This window comes from Hypanus sabinus, chromosome 18 (assembly GCF_030144855.1).
Source record: "Hypanus sabinus isolate sHypSab1 chromosome 18, sHypSab1.hap1, whole genome shotgun sequence".
Lineage (NCBI taxonomy): Eukaryota > Metazoa > Chordata > Chondrichthyes > Myliobatiformes > Dasyatidae > Hypanus > Hypanus sabinus.
The window spans coordinates 73,249,899-73,267,549 of record NC_082723.1 but is presented as its reverse complement, the minus strand read 5'-3'; the positions used below and the strand labels follow the sequence as shown (position 1 = coordinate 73,267,549).

The window sequence follows — 17,651 nt, the reverse complement described above, 5'->3', positions numbered from 1 at the left end:
TCTATAGAGACACAGTAAACCAAATACACAGGGTTAATTTAAAAAAAATAAAAGAACTATTAAAATGGACATAGAATCTAAAGCAGGAGTTCCTAATCCTTTGTATGTCATGGACCCCTCCAAGAGGACCACAACCTTTCATTGTGTTTGGAGGCATGTGTGCCTCAATGACCCAGAAAGCTATGCTGGCTAGAGTTAGGGCTCTTGGGAGGGTCACCCATGCCAAACAGGTCAAAGAGTAGAGGCCAGACTAAGAGTGGTTCATGGGTTCAGCTCAGAGCTAATGATCCTGACTGTCTGGAAACAGCAATGAAGAATCCTTCTACATCTGAGTGCGGCAGTATTCCCGAGTCTCCATCCGGGACTTGAGTGACTGACAGTAGTGAAAACTGAGAGGAAGCTTCTGACATGATGAAGGAAGTTCTGAGCACTGCCAGACATGGAGGACCTTCATTGCTACCCTAATCACCAGGGTGTAACTGCAGTAAATTAAAGAATTAAATTAACGTGATCTGACAGCCATTGCAGAGACAGATTATAGGGAACATAAAGGAGAATATGCAATCAGGAATATTGATAATTGAGGAAGAACAGAAGGAACAGTGTACATAACAACTTGCTGGAGAAGCTTCTCAAGCCAAGCAGCATCTGTGATGGAAAATGGAGTGGGGTTTGCAGTGACATCTCAACCAATAAGAAATGAAAAGTACAGCTAAGCAGACAATTTAGTTGTAGAATCCATTGAGATGGAGATAGACAATAGCAAGGGAACGGAAAGTAGTTCTGTAGGAGTACCCAAAATAGTAGCCACTGTGTCGGAAGGAGTAGATACCAAAAAATAATGGCCTACGTATTAACCATGGATATCTCTAATCTTCATGCAGTTCGTGCCAATCAAATTTAAAATGGTAGACACAAGAATGAATTCATAGAAACTATCCAGAATAGTTTCTCAGAACAATATCTCAGAAAGCAGCAAGGGATCGTGCTATTTTGGAGCTGCATTTATAAACAAGTTCAATAAATTATCTCAGAGTAAAAGATCCCCAGGGAAGTAATAATCACAGCTTGAAGGATACTTTCCCCCCATTCAGCTGACATGAGAAACTTGGGTCTAAAATAATTGTATTAAGTGAAAGGACTAAGGACAGATTGCTGAACTGGACTGGCCAAATAAACCAGCTGCAAAGATAATACAAAACCAGTGGGGAGATGTTTGATGGGACAATTCATAACTCCCACAGAACAAGATCACACCAAGGAGGAAAAATTCAAAAGGTGTGGGAGGGTAGCTGCAGGTTTTTGCAAGGAATGAACCAACCATAGCTAACCAGGGAAGTTAAAGTAGAAAGCTCACAAGATGACAAAAGAAATTGAGTAGTTTAACTCCCTGATAAGTTTAGAAATCAAAAGAGTAGGAAAAAGTCAGAATATAAACTGAGGAAAACTGGCAAGAAATATTATGTTTTTAAAACTTCAATAAAGAACTGAAAATGAGCGGACATCTCAGAAAATAAGGTTGGGGAAATGGTTTTGAGTTAAATATAGTTGCAATGAAAAATTTGTGAACTCTGCGCAATTACCTGATTTTCTGCATTAATTACTCATAAAATGTGCTCTGATCTTCATTTAAGTCACAATAATAGACAAAAACAACGTGCCTAAACCAATAACATTGGTGTCCTGGCTGATGGTGGGGTGAGAGAGCTGTGTGGCCTTGGTAGTAGCCAGGACTAGTCCTCAAGCCACAGTGTCGCTTGTTTGCAGCTGCCCAAGTGGAGGCGTCAGAATCGACACGTTCCATCGGAGTGCCAGAGGCAGTGTCGTGTGGATGCACATGCTGGAATCAGTGCTGCCCTCCAGTGTTTGCTCAGCAGAAGACAAGATGAATGTTGTTTGACTGCAGACTGTTGCAACATTCATGGACTTGGGGACTTGGACTATACTTTTTGTGTGACTGCATTTTACTGCTGTCTTATATGCGATATGTGAATGTTGTGCTGCGTACGAATATTGGTCGTGTTTTGCACCCTGGCCCTGGAGGAACACCGTTTCGTTTGGCTGTATTCAGGTATGGTTGAATGATAATTAAACTTGAACAGCACTGAAGATAAAATGTGAGAATTGAGTAGGAAGCACTGATTAGCGACACAAAGATTATTTTCAGGTAAACCTGCTACTCGTGTGGTGCCACAGGTATCAGTGCTGGAATGGGACCACAACATCTTACAATAGATATTAATGTGTTAGGAGTGTAACCTAATTTGTAGATGATACCCAACTGGTATAGCAAATCAAGCTATGCTGAGGATACAAAGATATTGAAAAGCTAAGTAATTAGGCAAAATGTGACTAAATATTGTGTAATGTGGCAAGTTATGAAACATGAAATAAAGACAAACTACAGAAAACTAGAACACCAAAAGAATTTGTGGTGGGGGGCCTCTCATGAAATAGAGTAAGCAAGCAATTTAGTTACAACAAGGAATCAGGAAGGCAAAAGCAACATGGCTTTTATTACAAGGGAATTGGACATAAAAGTAAGAATGTCTTACTCTGCGCAGGACACAAGTGATGCCACATCTAACGCACAGAGTGCAGTTTTCAAAGACTCAAAGCACATTTATTATCAAAAGTATGTATGCAACCCTGAGATTCATCTTTCCACAGACAGCCATGAAGCAAAGAACACCATGGAACCTGTTCAAAGAAAATCACCCCATCCCCCCCCCCATGTTAAAAAAAAGAGCTAAAAAAACATAAAATAAAAAACACAAAATCGATAAGAGTCCGGGCACGGTCAGTTCATTTCAATCAGCTCTGTGCTGTTCAGTATCTGCAGGCTGCCCTGATCAAAATCACCCAACACAGCAATGGTAAAAAAAAAAGGAGAACAAGAAACTGGAAATACATCATAATGTGAACTGCAGAGTTCGATTCACAAACAGCATTGAACAAACCTTTCCAAAGACCCAGGACTCGGCACAATCCTCTGGTTACACTGAGCGAGAGGGAGTGAGACCAGTCCAGTGTAGCCACCTTCCTCTGGGAGCAGTGCGCGAGAGCAAGAGAGAGTGCATCACATGCAGACACCCTTCTCTGGCGGCAGTGAGCAAGTGGCTGGTAGACAACACTAAACACCCACTTGCCTTCCTCTCACAGTTTCACTGAATGACAGGCATCTTTATTGAGCCAAGGAGCTGGTTAAGAGTAAATCTGGGAGGACATTTCCTCTCATGGGTGTATTTTAGACCAAATGGCAGTTGCAGAACCAGGATGGGCTGAGACAAGGAAGAATATCTCTTCTGAAATAGCCCAGAGTCTTAGGAATTCTTTGCTCTAGAAAACTTGGGAGATTGAATACTTCAACATAAATTTAAAATGAGACAGATTTTTAAATCAGAAAGAGGTAAGTGGACTTCAGGCAAACTGGATTACCTTGAATAAAGGACCAGGTTCAAGAAGCCAAAGAGTCTACTCATCTCCATTTCCCATTTATCTGTTTCAGAGTTACAGTCTCTTTCGTATACCTTGCCCCACCTCCACACTACTATATTGTGATAATACTAGCCAGAAAAGCATCTGCAAGAGCTTCTCTTCTCATGTCTATACATAACTTCAGGACTCATGTATTTGACCTTTCATGATCATTTATTTCATTCTACTGTTAATCACTGAAGGTACGAGACAAGTAATAAACATTCACTTTCGCATGGCTGCTGCCAGTGTCCAGCAGGTTGTTGTCAGACTTCCTGTCCAACAACCAGCTTTGGCAGCATGGTGGTGTAGAGGTTAGCACTACACTTTACAGTAAGGTGACCTGGATTCAACTCCCGTGGTTTCCTTCGGGTTCTCCGATTTCCTCCCACAGTCCAAAGATGTACCGGTTGTAAGGATAAATGCTCATTGGAAATGGTCCTATGAAAAGGCTAGTATTAAACTGGGGGATTGCTGGGTGGCTGGATGGGCCTATTCCGTGCAGTACAGGCAGTCCCCAGGTCACGTACGAGTTCCATTCCTGAGTCTGTTTTTAAGTCGGATTTGTACGTAAGTCGGAACAAGTACATCCGGTATTATTTAGAGTCAGTTAGTCAAATGTTTGTCTAGTATATAGTATATATTTTACCTTTCCATGCATATGAAACACTTAAGAAACATATGTATTCCAATAACGAAACCACTGAGTTGCTCAGTAATAATTGTAGCTTTCATTGGGGCAGGGCCTTTCACATGCTCCATTATTCTCACTTCATCCATTATCCTTTAAAATTGTTCCGATCATTGACCGACTGAAGCCTAACGCTTTTCCAATGACCGATGGCATTTCACCTCTTTCCAAACGCTTTATTATTTCCACTTTATTTTCAATCGTGATCGCTTCCCGTCAATGGAACAGAAACACTGCGGGCGGCGGGTCCCGAGCTCCGCTGGCTCCTGAGGCCCGCTGGGTCCTAAGGACCACTGCACTGAAATCCCCGGGTGCTAAACTCCGCCGCACTGAGACAGGTTAAATGGGACAAGTGGGGCTGTGCTGGGTTTGGGTATTTGATCCTCCACAATATTCTGCGTGGGAATTTAAACTGGAGGTGGTAGTGTTATTTTTAAACGAGGTCAAGTTGCAAGCTCGACATCAACCCGACATGGGAGCAGTCTGTCACTGGATTGAACTCGGAAACCTCCATTCCCAAGCCCGGCACTGATCTCACTGTGCCACCAGCCGACTGGAATCGGGGGTGGGGGGGTGTCAGCGTGAATCTTGCTAAGAAAAATTTAAGCCAAATACAAAGTTACATACTCAACACAGTGTCAATGGCAACGACTTAAAATGGCAGATGGTGTCATGATCTAACAAAATGGTGGACGGCAGTCTCCTCAGTTTGAGTTGTCTGTAAGTCGGACGCTCATAACTCAGGGACTACCTGTATCTCAATTTAATTTAAAAAATGAACAGAAATTTCCTACACTGAAATGTGGGCAAGACCACACTGAAGACCTTCAATCTCAATCACAAGACTATTTACACAGTTGTAAAATCTACCAGTTATGCTGGCACTATTCTGGAACTGATTGAAGCTGTTTGCAACACTGTCAGATTGGGCCACAGATCAACACCATTTCTCTTTAACTTGACCCTTCCCCTTGACCCCCACCCTATCCCCATCATTTCTGCTACTTGTTTATTCAACTGGACAATTCCAAAATCATGCAATTAAATTGCAGCCAGCTGCCTCCCTATAAACTTGCACATCCAAAAGTCTACAGATCCCATCACAAAAGATATCATTCCAAATTTCCTCTGATTTCTACTTGTTCAAAGATCAAAAACTTAACTTCTCAGCCTTAGTTTCAAATCCATCCGAGACTTATACCCAGAGACAGGTTTAATATCACTGGCATATGTCGTGAAGTTTGTTGTTGTTGCAGCAGCAGTACATTGCTATACGTAATAAGAGGGAAAAAAAGGAATTACAGTAAATACATATATTAAATAGTTAAATTTAATAAGTAGTACAAAGAAAGAAATAAAAAAAAGTAGTGTTCAAGGTTCAATGTCCATTCAGAAATCGCTTGACAGAGGGGAAGAAGCTGTTCTGAAATCATTGAGTGCATATCTTCAGGCTTCTGTACCTCCTCCCTGATGTTAGCAATCAGATCGAGGCATAACCTGGATGATGGGGATTCTAAATGATGGATGCCAACTTTTTGAGGCATCGCTCCTTGAAGGCGTCTGGGTACCACAGAAGCTAGTGCCCATGATGGAACTGGCTAAGTTTACAACCGTCTTTGTTCGAACCTGTGCTCTTTCCACCCTAACCAATAGAAAACTGCAAGTCTTTCTGGTGACATACCAAATCACCTCAAACTCCGAATGAAATATAGCCATAGTCGCAAGACTTCTTTGTATCTGCATCGATATGTTGGGTCCAAGTTAAATCCTCAGAGATAATGACACACAGATACCTGAACTCCAAATTTATATCCTCTGTTCCTATAGTCACAGAGATATTACCATTCCAAATAAGGTCTTTTGAGCATCGCCTAATTTAATTAACATCATCCTATCTGCTAGACTCAACTTCAGAAACACATCCCTACAGCTCTTCTCTGTACCTTTTGATCCTCTTGGAGTCTTTGATGATGGAAACAGCCCCTTTGGCCCAATCCATCACAATAAACACAATGCCTTTCTGAAATAGCTCTATTGGCCCACATCTCTCAAAACCATTGAGGCCAGGTACACAAATAAGAATATGGGCCAGGTGCAGGCAATTGGGACTGGCTTGGATGGTATGGAACAATTGGAACAGTTCCTGCATAAACTCTAGGACAGGGGTTCACAACCTTTTATCAATACGATGGACTCTGACCAATACCCTGACCAACCTGGCCCGAGGACCCCAGGTTGGGAAGACCTGGTCTAGGACTTCAAGTGTCATGAAAAGTACCTTTAAAAGTTTTTTTTGATAAAGTTAAGATACAAATACATTGTTCTATTATTATAAATATGGCATTACAAATAATCTTGGAAGAAAACAAAAATCATTAAACTGGAATATCAGAAAATTATGTCAACATATTTTAAAAGATGGGGGGAAAATAGTAGCATTTTTAATGGTATTTATAGAGCCTTGAATTCTTTCTCCCACCGTGAAGGCAGACATAGTATAATGTGGGCAGCATGGTAGCACAGAGTTCAGCACAATGCTTCATAGTACCAGCAATCCCGAATTCAATTCCCAATGCCGTCTGTAACGAGTTTGTACATTCTCCCTGCAACCGTGTGGAGTTCTGTTGAGTGCTCAGGTTTCCTCCCACAGTTCAAACATGTACTGGATGGAAGATTAATTGTTCCCGCGGTTGGGACAGCATTAAATTGGTGGGTTGTTGTGTAGTGCCACGCTGTATCACAATAAATAAAAATGTGCTCTCACATCACAAAATGTCTTTGTCATTCAGGATCTCAGTTTGATATCCAACTAAAAGATAGCAATTTAGCCAATACAGTGGTAGCTAAAGAATTAGCTTAAACCCTGCAATAGGGTAGGATATTAAGCAACAACCTTCTGTTTCCAAAGCTATAATGCTACCAAATGAGCCATGATGAATCGAAAACAAAACCCTAAGAAACACAAAAAACCCAGCAAATTCACCTCAGACATCCTGATGTGTTTTTGAAGACTGTTGTCCATTCAGCATCACGTGGCTTGGAATCCTCGTTGGGTTCATTCTCCCAGCCCGAATGTGGGATGATGACCTCGTTTGTGAGAGTCTGGAGGCCGTGATTAATAATCACAATTTTGAGGGGTTCATAAGATGACAGGTTCCACAGTGTACCTACAAGAAGAATCAAAACACCTTGTCATAGCATGAAGACGATTGTGCACTGTGCATCTACGCAACAGCAAATGTATGCAAAGGAATCACAGAAGATAGAACAGTACAGCCCTTCACCTCACAATGATTTGTTGGCACAGCTAAAAAGTAAATCAAAAACACCCCAACAAAAAAACCCTCCTACCTACACAACCTCCATATCCCTCTATTATCCTCTCATCCATGTGCCTATCTAAACATCTCTTAAAAGCCTCAGATGTATTTGCATCTACCACCATACCAGGCAGCACATTCCAGGCATTCATCACTCTAAAAAACTTACTCCTCACATCCCTATGAACCTACCTCCCCTCATCTTCAATGCATCCCCTCTGGTATTAGGCATTTCCACACTGGGAAACAGATACTCCATGTCAACACTATTTTGGCTCCATCATGTTATCAGCCTTCATAGTATCCAAAATATCTTTATGGAACAATGCATCAAAAAGGTGGTGTCCATCATTAAGGACCCCCACAACCCAGGACATACCTTCTTTTTCATTGTCACCATTTTGGAGGAGGTACAGAACTCTAAAGCACACACTCAAGGATTCAAAAACAGCTTTTTCTTCTCTGCTATCTGATTTCTGTATGGACATTGAACTTATGATCACTACCTCACTATTGTTCCTATTTCTGTTTTTGAACTACTTATTTAACTATTTGATATACACATATATGCAAGTGCAATTTTTAAAATATATATTTTCATGTATTGTATTATACTACTGTTACAAAGATAACAAATTCCATGACATATGCCAGTGACATTAAATCTGGAGGGTAGGGAAAGGAAGAGGATGGCAGCAGTGATAGGGGATTCTATAGTTAGTGGGCCAGATAGGTGATTCTGTGGGTGCAGGAAAGAAACGCGGATGGTAGTTTGCCTGCCAGGTGCCAGGGTCTGGGATGTTTCTGATCGTGTCCATGATATCTTAAAGTAGGAAGGAGAACAGCCATAGGTTGTGGTATGTATTGTTACCAACGACACAGGAAGGAAAAGGGACGAGGTTCTGAAAAATGACAACAGTGAGTTAGGAAGGAAGTTAAGAAGTAGGACCTCAAAGGTAGTAATCTCGGGATCACTGCCTGTGTCACATAATAGTGAGTATAGGAATAGAATGAGGTGGAGGATAAATGCATGGTTGAGGGATTGGAGCAGGGGACAGGGATTCAGATTTCTGGATCATTGGGACCTCTTCTGGGGCAGGTGTGACCTGTACAAAAAGGACGGGTTGCACTTAAATCTGAGGGGGACCAATATCTTGGCGAGGAGGTTTGCAAAAGCTATTGGGGAGAGTTTCAATTAGAATTGCTGGGGGGGGGGGGGGGGGGGTGGGAACCAAACTGAAGTGACAGAAGAAAGGGAGGTTGGCTCACAAATAGAGAAAGCTTGGAGAGTGCGAAAGGGAGGATAGGCAGGTGATAGAGAAGGGATGCACTCAGACCAATGGTTTCAGATGGGTCTATTATGATGTTGTGGCCGTTACAAAGACTTGGATAGTGCATGGGCAGGAATGCCTACTTCAAAGTGCCAAGCTTTAGGAAAGAGAGGGAGGGAGGAAAAAGAGGTGGGGCATGAGACTGTGGATCAGAGATAGTGTCACGGCTGCAGAAAAGGAGGAAGTCATGGAGATATTGTCTACAGAGTCTCTGTGGGTGGAAGTTAGGAATAGGAAGGGGTCAATAACTCTACTGGATGTTTTTTTTTTATTTTTATAGACCACCCAAAAGTAACAGAGACATTGAGGAGCAGATAGGGAGACAGATTCTGGGAAGGAGTAATAATAACAGGGTTGTAATGGGTGGGAGATTTTAATTTCCCAAATATTGATTGGCATTTCCCTAGAATGAGGGGTTTAGATGGGGTGGAGTTTGTTAGGTTCAGGAAAGTTTCTTAACACAATATGTAGACAAGCCAACAAAGTGGAGAGGCTATACTTGATCTGGTATTTAGAAATGAATCTGGTCAGATATCAGGACTCTCAGTGGGAGAGCATTTTGGAAATAATGATCACAATTCTATCTCCTTTACTATAGCATTTGAGAGGGAGAGGGACAGACAAGTTAGGGAAACATTTAATTTGAGTAAGGGGAAATATGAAGCTATCAGGCAGGAACTTGGAAGCATAAATTGGAAACAAATGTTCTCAGGGAAGAAATGGAAGAAATGTTCAGGGGATATTTGCGTGGGGTTCTGCGTAGGTACGTTCCAATGAGACAGGGAAAGGATAGTAGGGTTTGCTGTTGTGTGCTGGGGCAACAGGCTGAGGGTAGCAGACACCAACAGAATCAACAAACGCATTCGTAAGGCCAGTGATGTTGTGGGGGTGGGACTGGACTCTCTGACGGTGGTGTCTGAAAAGAGGATGCTGTCCAAATTGCATGCCATCTTGGATGATGACTCCCATCCACTCCATAATGTACTGGTTAGGCACAGGAGTACATTCAGCCAGAGACTCATTCCACCTAGATGTAACACTGAGCGTCATAGGAAGTCATTCCTACCTGTGGCCATCAAACTTTACAACTCCTCCCTCGGAGTGTCAGACACCCTGAGCCAATAGGCTGGTCCTGGACTTATTTTTTCCACTTGGCATGATTAACTTATTATTATTTAATTACTTATGGTTTTATATTGCTATATTTCTTCACTATTCTTGGTGGTGCAACTTTAACGAAACCCAATTTCCCTCAGGATCAATAAAGTATGTCTGTCTGTCTGTCTGTCTGGTTCAGGAATCTAGTCAAGAAGAAAAGAAGAGCTTATGAAAGATTCAAAAAACTAGGTAATAATGGAGATCTAGAAGATTATAAGGCTAACAGGAAGAAGCTTAAGAATGCATGAGAATGCAAGGGTCCACGAGAAGGCCTTGGCGGACAGGATTAAGAAAAACCCCAAGGCATTCTACAAGTATGTGAAGAGCAAGAGGACAAGACGTTAGAGGAGAGGACCAATCAAGTGTGACAGTGGAAAAGTGTGTATGGAACCGGAGGAGATAGCAGAGGTATTTAATGAATACTTTGTTTCAGTATTCACTACGGAAAAGGAACGGTGATTGTTGGATCTTGACTTGCAGCGGACTGAAAAGCTTGAGCATGTATATATTAAGGAACAGGATGTGCTGGAGCTTTTGGAAAGCATTAAGTTGGATAAGTCACCAAGACTGGATGGGATGTACCCCAGGCTACTGAGGGAGGTGAGGGAGGAGATTGCTGAGCTTCTGGTGATGATCTCTGCATCATCAATGCGGACGGGAGTGGTTCTAGAGGATTGGAGGGTTGCAGATGTTGTTCCATTATTCAAGAAAAGGGAGCAGGGATAGCCCAGGAAATTATAGACCAGTGACTTACTTCAGTGGTTGGTAAGTTGATGGAGAAGATCCTGAGAGGCAGGATTTATGAACATTTGGAGAGGCATAATTTGATTAGGAATAGTCAGCATGGCTTTGTCAAGGGCAGGTCATGCCTTATAAGCCTGACTGAATATTTTGAGGATGTGACTAAACACATTGATGAGGGTAGAGCCGTAGATGTAGTATATATGGATTTCAGCAAGGCATTTGATAAGGTACCCCATGCAAGGCTTATTGAGAAAGTAAGAAGGCATGGGATCCAAGCGGACATTCCAAGGGAAGGCAAAGAGTGGTTTGTAGACAGGTCATATTCTGCATGGAGGCTGGTGACCTCAGGGATCTGTTCTGGGACCCCTACTCTTTGTGATTTTTATAAATGACCTGGATGAGGAAGTGGAGGGATTGGTTAGTAAATTTGCTGATGACACAAAGTTTGGAGGTGTTGTGGATAGTGTGGGGAGCTGTGGGGTTACAGCGATACATTGATAGGATGCAAAACTGGGCTGAGAAGTGGCAGATGGAGTTCAACCCAGATAAGTGTGAAGTGGTTCATTTTGGTAGCTCAAATATGATGGCAGAATGTAGCATTAATGGTAAGACTCTTGGCAGTGTGGAGGATCAGAGGGATCTTGGGGTCCAAGTCCATAGGACACTCAAAGCTGCTAAGCAGGTTGATTCTGTGGTTAAGAAGGTGTACGGATTACCTGGAAATCTGATTTATATTTAACTATGGATTGTTGGAATAATGAAATACATAGTTGTATTCCACTTGAAAAAATTACATACAATCTAAGAAATGAATATGATATATTTTTGAAAATTTGGCTCCCATACCTACAAAAGATAGGATTAAATACATAGGTCCTTTGAAGATAAAATTATAAAGTAATTGGGGAAAGTAAAAATAAATATTAAAATTATTTTGAACTCCATGGGCCATGTGGGGATCCTCCGATATCCAGGCAATCGTTCTCTTCTTTCTTTCTTTTTTTTCCTCTCTTTAGATAAGGGTTAAGGGGGGGAGGGTTAAGGGGGGGAGGGGGAGGGTTAATATTATTTTTCTTTTTCTTACTATTTTATCATCACATTTATTCTTTGTAATTTTCTAAAAATTTAATAAATAAATAAAAAAGTATACGGAGCATTGGCCTTCATCAATCGTGAGATTGAGTTTAAGAGCCAAGATGTAATGTTGTAGCTATATAGGACCCTGGTCAGACCTCACTTGGAGTACTGTGCTCAATTCTGGTCACCTCACTACAGGAAGGGCATGTAAACTATAGAAAAGGTGCAGAGGAGACTTACAAGGATGTTGCTTTGATTGGGGAGCATGTCTTATGAGAATAGGTTGAGTGAACTCAGCCTTTTCTCCTTGGAGCGATGGAGGATGAGAGGTGATGTGATAGAGGTGTGTAAGATGATGAGAGGCATTGATAGTATGTGTGGATAGTCAGAGGCTTTTCCCCAGGGCTTAAATGGCTAGCATCAGCGGGCACAGTTTTAACGTGCTTGGAAGTAGGTACTCAAGAGATGTCAGGGGTGGGTTGGTTAGTTATTTATTTATTTACACACGCAGAGAGTGGTGAGTGTGTGGAATGGGCTGCCGGCAGCGGTGGTGGAGGCAGAAATAATAGGGTCTTTTAAGAGACTCCTGGATGGATACATGGAGCTTAGAAAAATAGAGAGCTATGGGTAAGCCAAGGTAGTTCTAAGGTAAGGACATGTTTGGCACAGCATTGTGGGCTGAAGGACCTGTATTGTGCTGTAGGTTTTCTATGTTTCTATGCCTCTCAATCTTATAAACCTCTATCAGATCTCCCCTCAGCCTCTGCTGCTCCAAAGAAAACAAGTTTATCCAGCCTCTCATGACAGCATCTTGGTAAACTGCACACTCTCCAAAGCATCAACATCCTTCCTCTAGTTGAGCGACTGGAACTGTACACAATCCTCCAGATGTGGCCTAACTAGAGTTTTATAAAGTTGCAACATAACCTCTTGAATCATCGAACAATGCAGCACAGAAAACTATTATTCAGTTCACTGTGAGTGTGCCGGTTCTGCAATTAGTATATAATTTACCATAGTCCCAACACCAAACCCCCTGCCCTTTCCTAGAAATCTCAGATGCAATTGCACAACTCATCTACAACCAAATGACTGAATCATATCAAAATTCTATGCTTAACATTTATCTAAATGTCTGCAGCAGCTGTAAAGATCTACAAGCACATTCAGAACATGTTCTACTTCAGTGTTCATTCCCTGGTTACCATTACCACATTGCCAATTCTTCTCAAAGGGATCCTCAGTGATCAGCTTCTCACAAATCTTTTTACATCAATGATGAAATGTCTCATGCAAAATGCAAGACCTGCTAGCTGCCCTAGTTTAAGCAACACTTAGACTGACGATATTCATAACCCCCAAGGATCACATCTCCGGTGTTTCAAATAGAAAAAAAAAGTCATTTTATTCCAATTAGAATACAGCAAGAATAAATTAAAAGCTCAGGATTTCAAGGAACAAGTTACAAACAGCTGGCAGAAGTGTTCCTTTGTATGCTTATTGATCAAAAGGCTAAAAGTACATTAAGATGGATTGTTAAGCCCAGAGTTGTACACTTCTTTTATATGTTTTAAGGAATGAATCAGTATCCTAATCAGAATCAGGTTTAATATCACCAGCACACATCGTGAAATTTGTGGTCTGCAGCAGCAGTACAATGAATGTATAATAGAAGAAAAAAAACTAAATAGTGCAAAAACAGTAATTTTAAAAAAGTGAGATCGTTCAATGTCCATTCATAAATCAGACGGTAGAGGGGAAGAAACTGATCCTGAATCATTGAGTGCCTCTCTTCAGGCTTCTGTATCTCCTACCATACAGTAACATTGAGAAGATCAAAACAGAACAGTAACTTCATTCAACTTAATTTAACTATGTCTGCCAAACTCATCAAACATTCAGTGATTTAGCCTTCGGTCTTGTGCCAATTCAGAAAATGGATATTGGGATCCTGAATGGATTTTATTACCAGCTTCTTTGTTGTAGAATTCTTCATTGAGCACATTCACTCCATCTGCCATAAAGACAGAATTTCCCAGTCTGGTGGTTACTCATTTCAATTCAATTTCCCATTTCTATTCCAACATATCAGTCCATGGACTCCTCTACTGCCATGATAGGTCACACTCAGGTTGGGGGAGCAACACATCATATTCCATCTGGGTAGCCTCCAACCTGGTGGCATGAACTTCAATTTTTTCAACTTCCAGTAATTTTTCCCCCCACCCTTGCAATCCTTTTTTCCAACCCCCAATTCTGATTTCCCTCTCACTCCTCTTGTCTCCACCAGCTCATCACCTTCCTCTGGTACCCCTCCTCCTTCCCTTTCTCCCATGGTCCACCATTCTCTCCTATCATATTTCTTCTTCTTCTTCAGCTCTTAACCTCTTCCACCTATCACCTCCCAGCTTCTCACTTCATTCGTCTCCCTCACCCACCACCATCCTCCTCACTGTTCTCACATATCACCTGCCAACTTGTATCCTTGCTCTTCCCCCACTTTCTTACTCTGGCTTCAACCACTTCTTTTCCAGTCCCGATGAAGGACCTCAGCCTGAAATGTCGACTGTTCATTTTCCTCCATTAATGCTGCGTGACCTGCTGCATATACTCAATATATACTGTATATACTAAAGTATATACACAATATTTTAAATAGTTAAATTAAATAAGTAGTGCAAAAATAGAAAAGAAAATAATTGTGGGGTAGTGTTCATTGGTTCAAAACCCATTCAGTAGTCAGATAGCAGAGGGAAAGAAGCTATTCTGGATTCATTAATTGTGTGTTTTCAGGCATCTGTACCTCCTACTGATGGTAACAATGAGAAGAGGGCATGACATGTGTGATGGTGGTCCTTAATGATAAATGCCACCTTCTTGAGCCAACGCTCCTTGAAGATGTCCTGGATACTACGGAGGCCTGTGTCCATGACGGAGCTGGCAGATGAAGGACTGTAGGCCAGTTGCAGAATTAGTGTGAGGGCCTAAAATCAAGTACTGTGTACTCTTCAAGATGAATTACCATCACATCTCCCACAGCAGTGACCAAAGCTTGATAAAGTAATCACTTTTTAAACTAAAACGAGTGCAAAAAACAATTCACATCAAGTTTGGACCACACACACATACAAATCGAGTTACTGGCCGCTTCCGATTTAAGTGAGGTTTAACTGAAATTACCCGTCTGGATTGGAAGCAAATCCAAAATGATACAGCTGATGAATTACACACACAAAATGCCGGAGGAACTCAGCAGGTCAGGCAGCAGCTTTGAAGGAAAATAAACAGACAATGTTTCAGGCCAAGACGCATCATCTTCACCGGAAGGGGGCAGAAGCCACAAGAAGATGGTGGGAGTAGGGGAAGTAGTAAGGTGGGGGGTGGGGGGCAGGGATGAAAAAGGAGCAAGAGTTAGAAACTGACGTACATGTCATCAAGTTGAAGGCTACCCAGATGGAATAGGAAGTGCTGTTCCTTCATCCCAGTTTAGCCTTTTAGTAGAAAATGAGAACGGAAAATCGAATTGAAATGGGTGGTCAACAGGAGATCCTGCCCCTTGCTGCAGATCAAGTGGTCCCCAATCTGCATTGAGTCAAACTGATGTAGAGGAGACTACACCAGGAGTACCGGATATATTAGATGCCCCCATAGGTGAAATGTCATCTACCTGGAAGGATTGTTTGGAGCCCCCAGTGATCGTGAGGGAGAAGGTTAAGCAACAAGTATAGCACCTGTCCTGCTTGCGGGGTAAGTGTCAGGAAAGAGATTAGCGGTGAGGGATGTGGACAAGGGAGTCATATGGAAAACAATATCTACGTATAGCAAAGTTGGGGGATGAAGGGAGGGAGAGAAAGTTGTGCTTAGCAGTAAGATCCCATTGGAGCTGGTGGAAGTTATGGAGAATGATGCGCTAGATATTAGATATTTGGTAGGTTAAAACAAGGGGAACCCTATCCCTGTTTTGGCAGCATAACAATGGGATGAGAGCCAATGTTTGGGAAATGCAACAGATGCAGAAGGTAGTATCATCAGTGGTGGACTAGAAACCGCATTCTTAGAAAAAAAAGAGAACATCTCAGATGCAATAGAATGGAAAGCCTCATTCTGAGAATGGAGATGGAAGATCTGAGAGAAGGTGATAACATTTTTACAAGTGACAGGAAGGGAACAGGTTTAGTCAAGATAACTGAACATCAGTAGGTTTTTAAAAGGTAACAGCAGATGGTCCTTCTCCAGAGATGGAGAAAGTGAGATCTAGGAAATGGAGAGAGGTATCAAAGATTTGTGAGAGTAAGCGTTCGGTACGGGCTAGAAGGGCCGAGTTGGCCTGTTTCCGTGCTGTAATTGTCATATGGTTATCTGGTCCAAGTAAAGTTGAGGACAGGATTGAAGCTGGAGGCAAAGTTGAAGAACTCTACATTGGTGCAGGAAGCAGCACCCATGCAGTCATCAATGTAGCATAGAAGTGTTACCAGCGCAGGCTTGGAACATGCACTGTTCTATGTCGCCAACAGAAGGCAGGTATTGCTGGGGCCCGTGGCCACACCTTGGATTTGGAGGAAGTGAGTAGAGCTAAAAGAGAATTTGTTGAGGGTGAGGACCAATTCACCAGATGAGGATGGTGGTGGTAGAGGAAATCTTTTTAGATCTGTTATCAAGAAAGAAACAGTGACCTTTAAGGACTTCCTGATGGAGAATGGAAGCATGCAGGGACCGGGTACCTGTCGTGAAATATCGGAACTAGAGAACTGAAAGTGATTGAAGTGACAGAGAGCACATTGAGTGTCAGAGATGTTGGTAGGAAGGGACTGAACTGCAAAAGACAAAACATAGCGAGGTATGCTGACACAAGTTCATTAGAGCATGAACAGGCAAAAACTATAGGCTTAGCAGAAGAATTTGGTTTGCGGATGATGAATTAATCTGTGTAAGATTCGAGTAGCAGAGGTACTGTATCAAAATCATCAGAACATGTCTGTTGAGGAGATAATCACAATTCCTTTTCTCCCTGCATCAATAAGCACTCATCCAAACACAAGATTTCTAGTTATAGTGCTGTACCTAAGATCACTCACTTTGCATTCAGAAGCCTTATAGCCTGATGCATATTAAATTCACGTTGAGAGCCAACAAGAGCTTGAAAACTGCCAGTAGGAACAAGTTCAGAGCATGATTCCATTCATCAATGAAGCAATGTTGCAATTTTGTATTCATTGCAAGTGGTAAAATAAATTACAAAATTCATGTTTAATAATATTGCCAAGCAAAACTCAGAATTAAATTTATATCTCTAGATCTCACAACTGACAACCCACATCAAAGAAATTCCTTTTATTCCACCTCCTGTCTTTCTGCTCAGACAAACTTATTTTCTCTTTGCCAATTCTGATCAAGAGTGTTGGATCTGAAAGGAGTGTTGGTACTCATTTCAACTCAATTTCCCATTTCTATTCTAACATATCGGTCCATGGATTCCTCTACTGCCATGATAGGTCACACTCAGGTTGGGGGAGCAACACATCATATTCCATCTGGGTAGCCTCCAACCTGGTGGCATGAACAATTTTTTCAACTTCCAGTAATTTCTCCCCCCACCCTTGCAATCCTTTTTTCCAACCCCCAATTCTGGTTTCCCTCTCACTCCTCTTGTCTCCACCAGCCCATCGCCTTCCTCTGGTACCCCTCCTCCTTCCCTTTCTCCCATGGTCCACCATCTTCTCCTATCATATTCCTTCTTCTTCTTCAGCTCTTAACCTCTTCCACCCATCACCTCCCAGCTTCTCACTTCATTCGTCTCCCTCACCCACCACCATCCTCCTCACTGTTCTCACATATCACCTGCCAACTTGTATC

General features: G+C 42.0%; 1 protein-coding gene across 10 annotated transcripts in view; it reads right to left on the bottom strand.

Moving 5' to 3' along the window:
• arvcfb (ARVCF delta catenin family member b) overlaps positions 1 to 17,651 on the bottom strand; it is a 551,538-nt gene that overhangs the window by 137,602 nt on the left and 396,285 nt on the right. For all 10 annotated transcript variants that reach the window (XR_009516569.1, XM_059994656.1, XM_059994661.1 and 7 more), the window contains one exon: positions 7,152 to 7,335. Coding sequence is in view for 9 of the 10 variants with exons in the window: in XM_059994656.1 (XP_059850639.1) it covers positions 7,152 to 7,335 (184 nt within the window). In the remaining variant the exon portion in view is untranslated. The remainder of the gene's footprint in view (positions 1 to 7,151; positions 7,336 to 17,651) is intronic.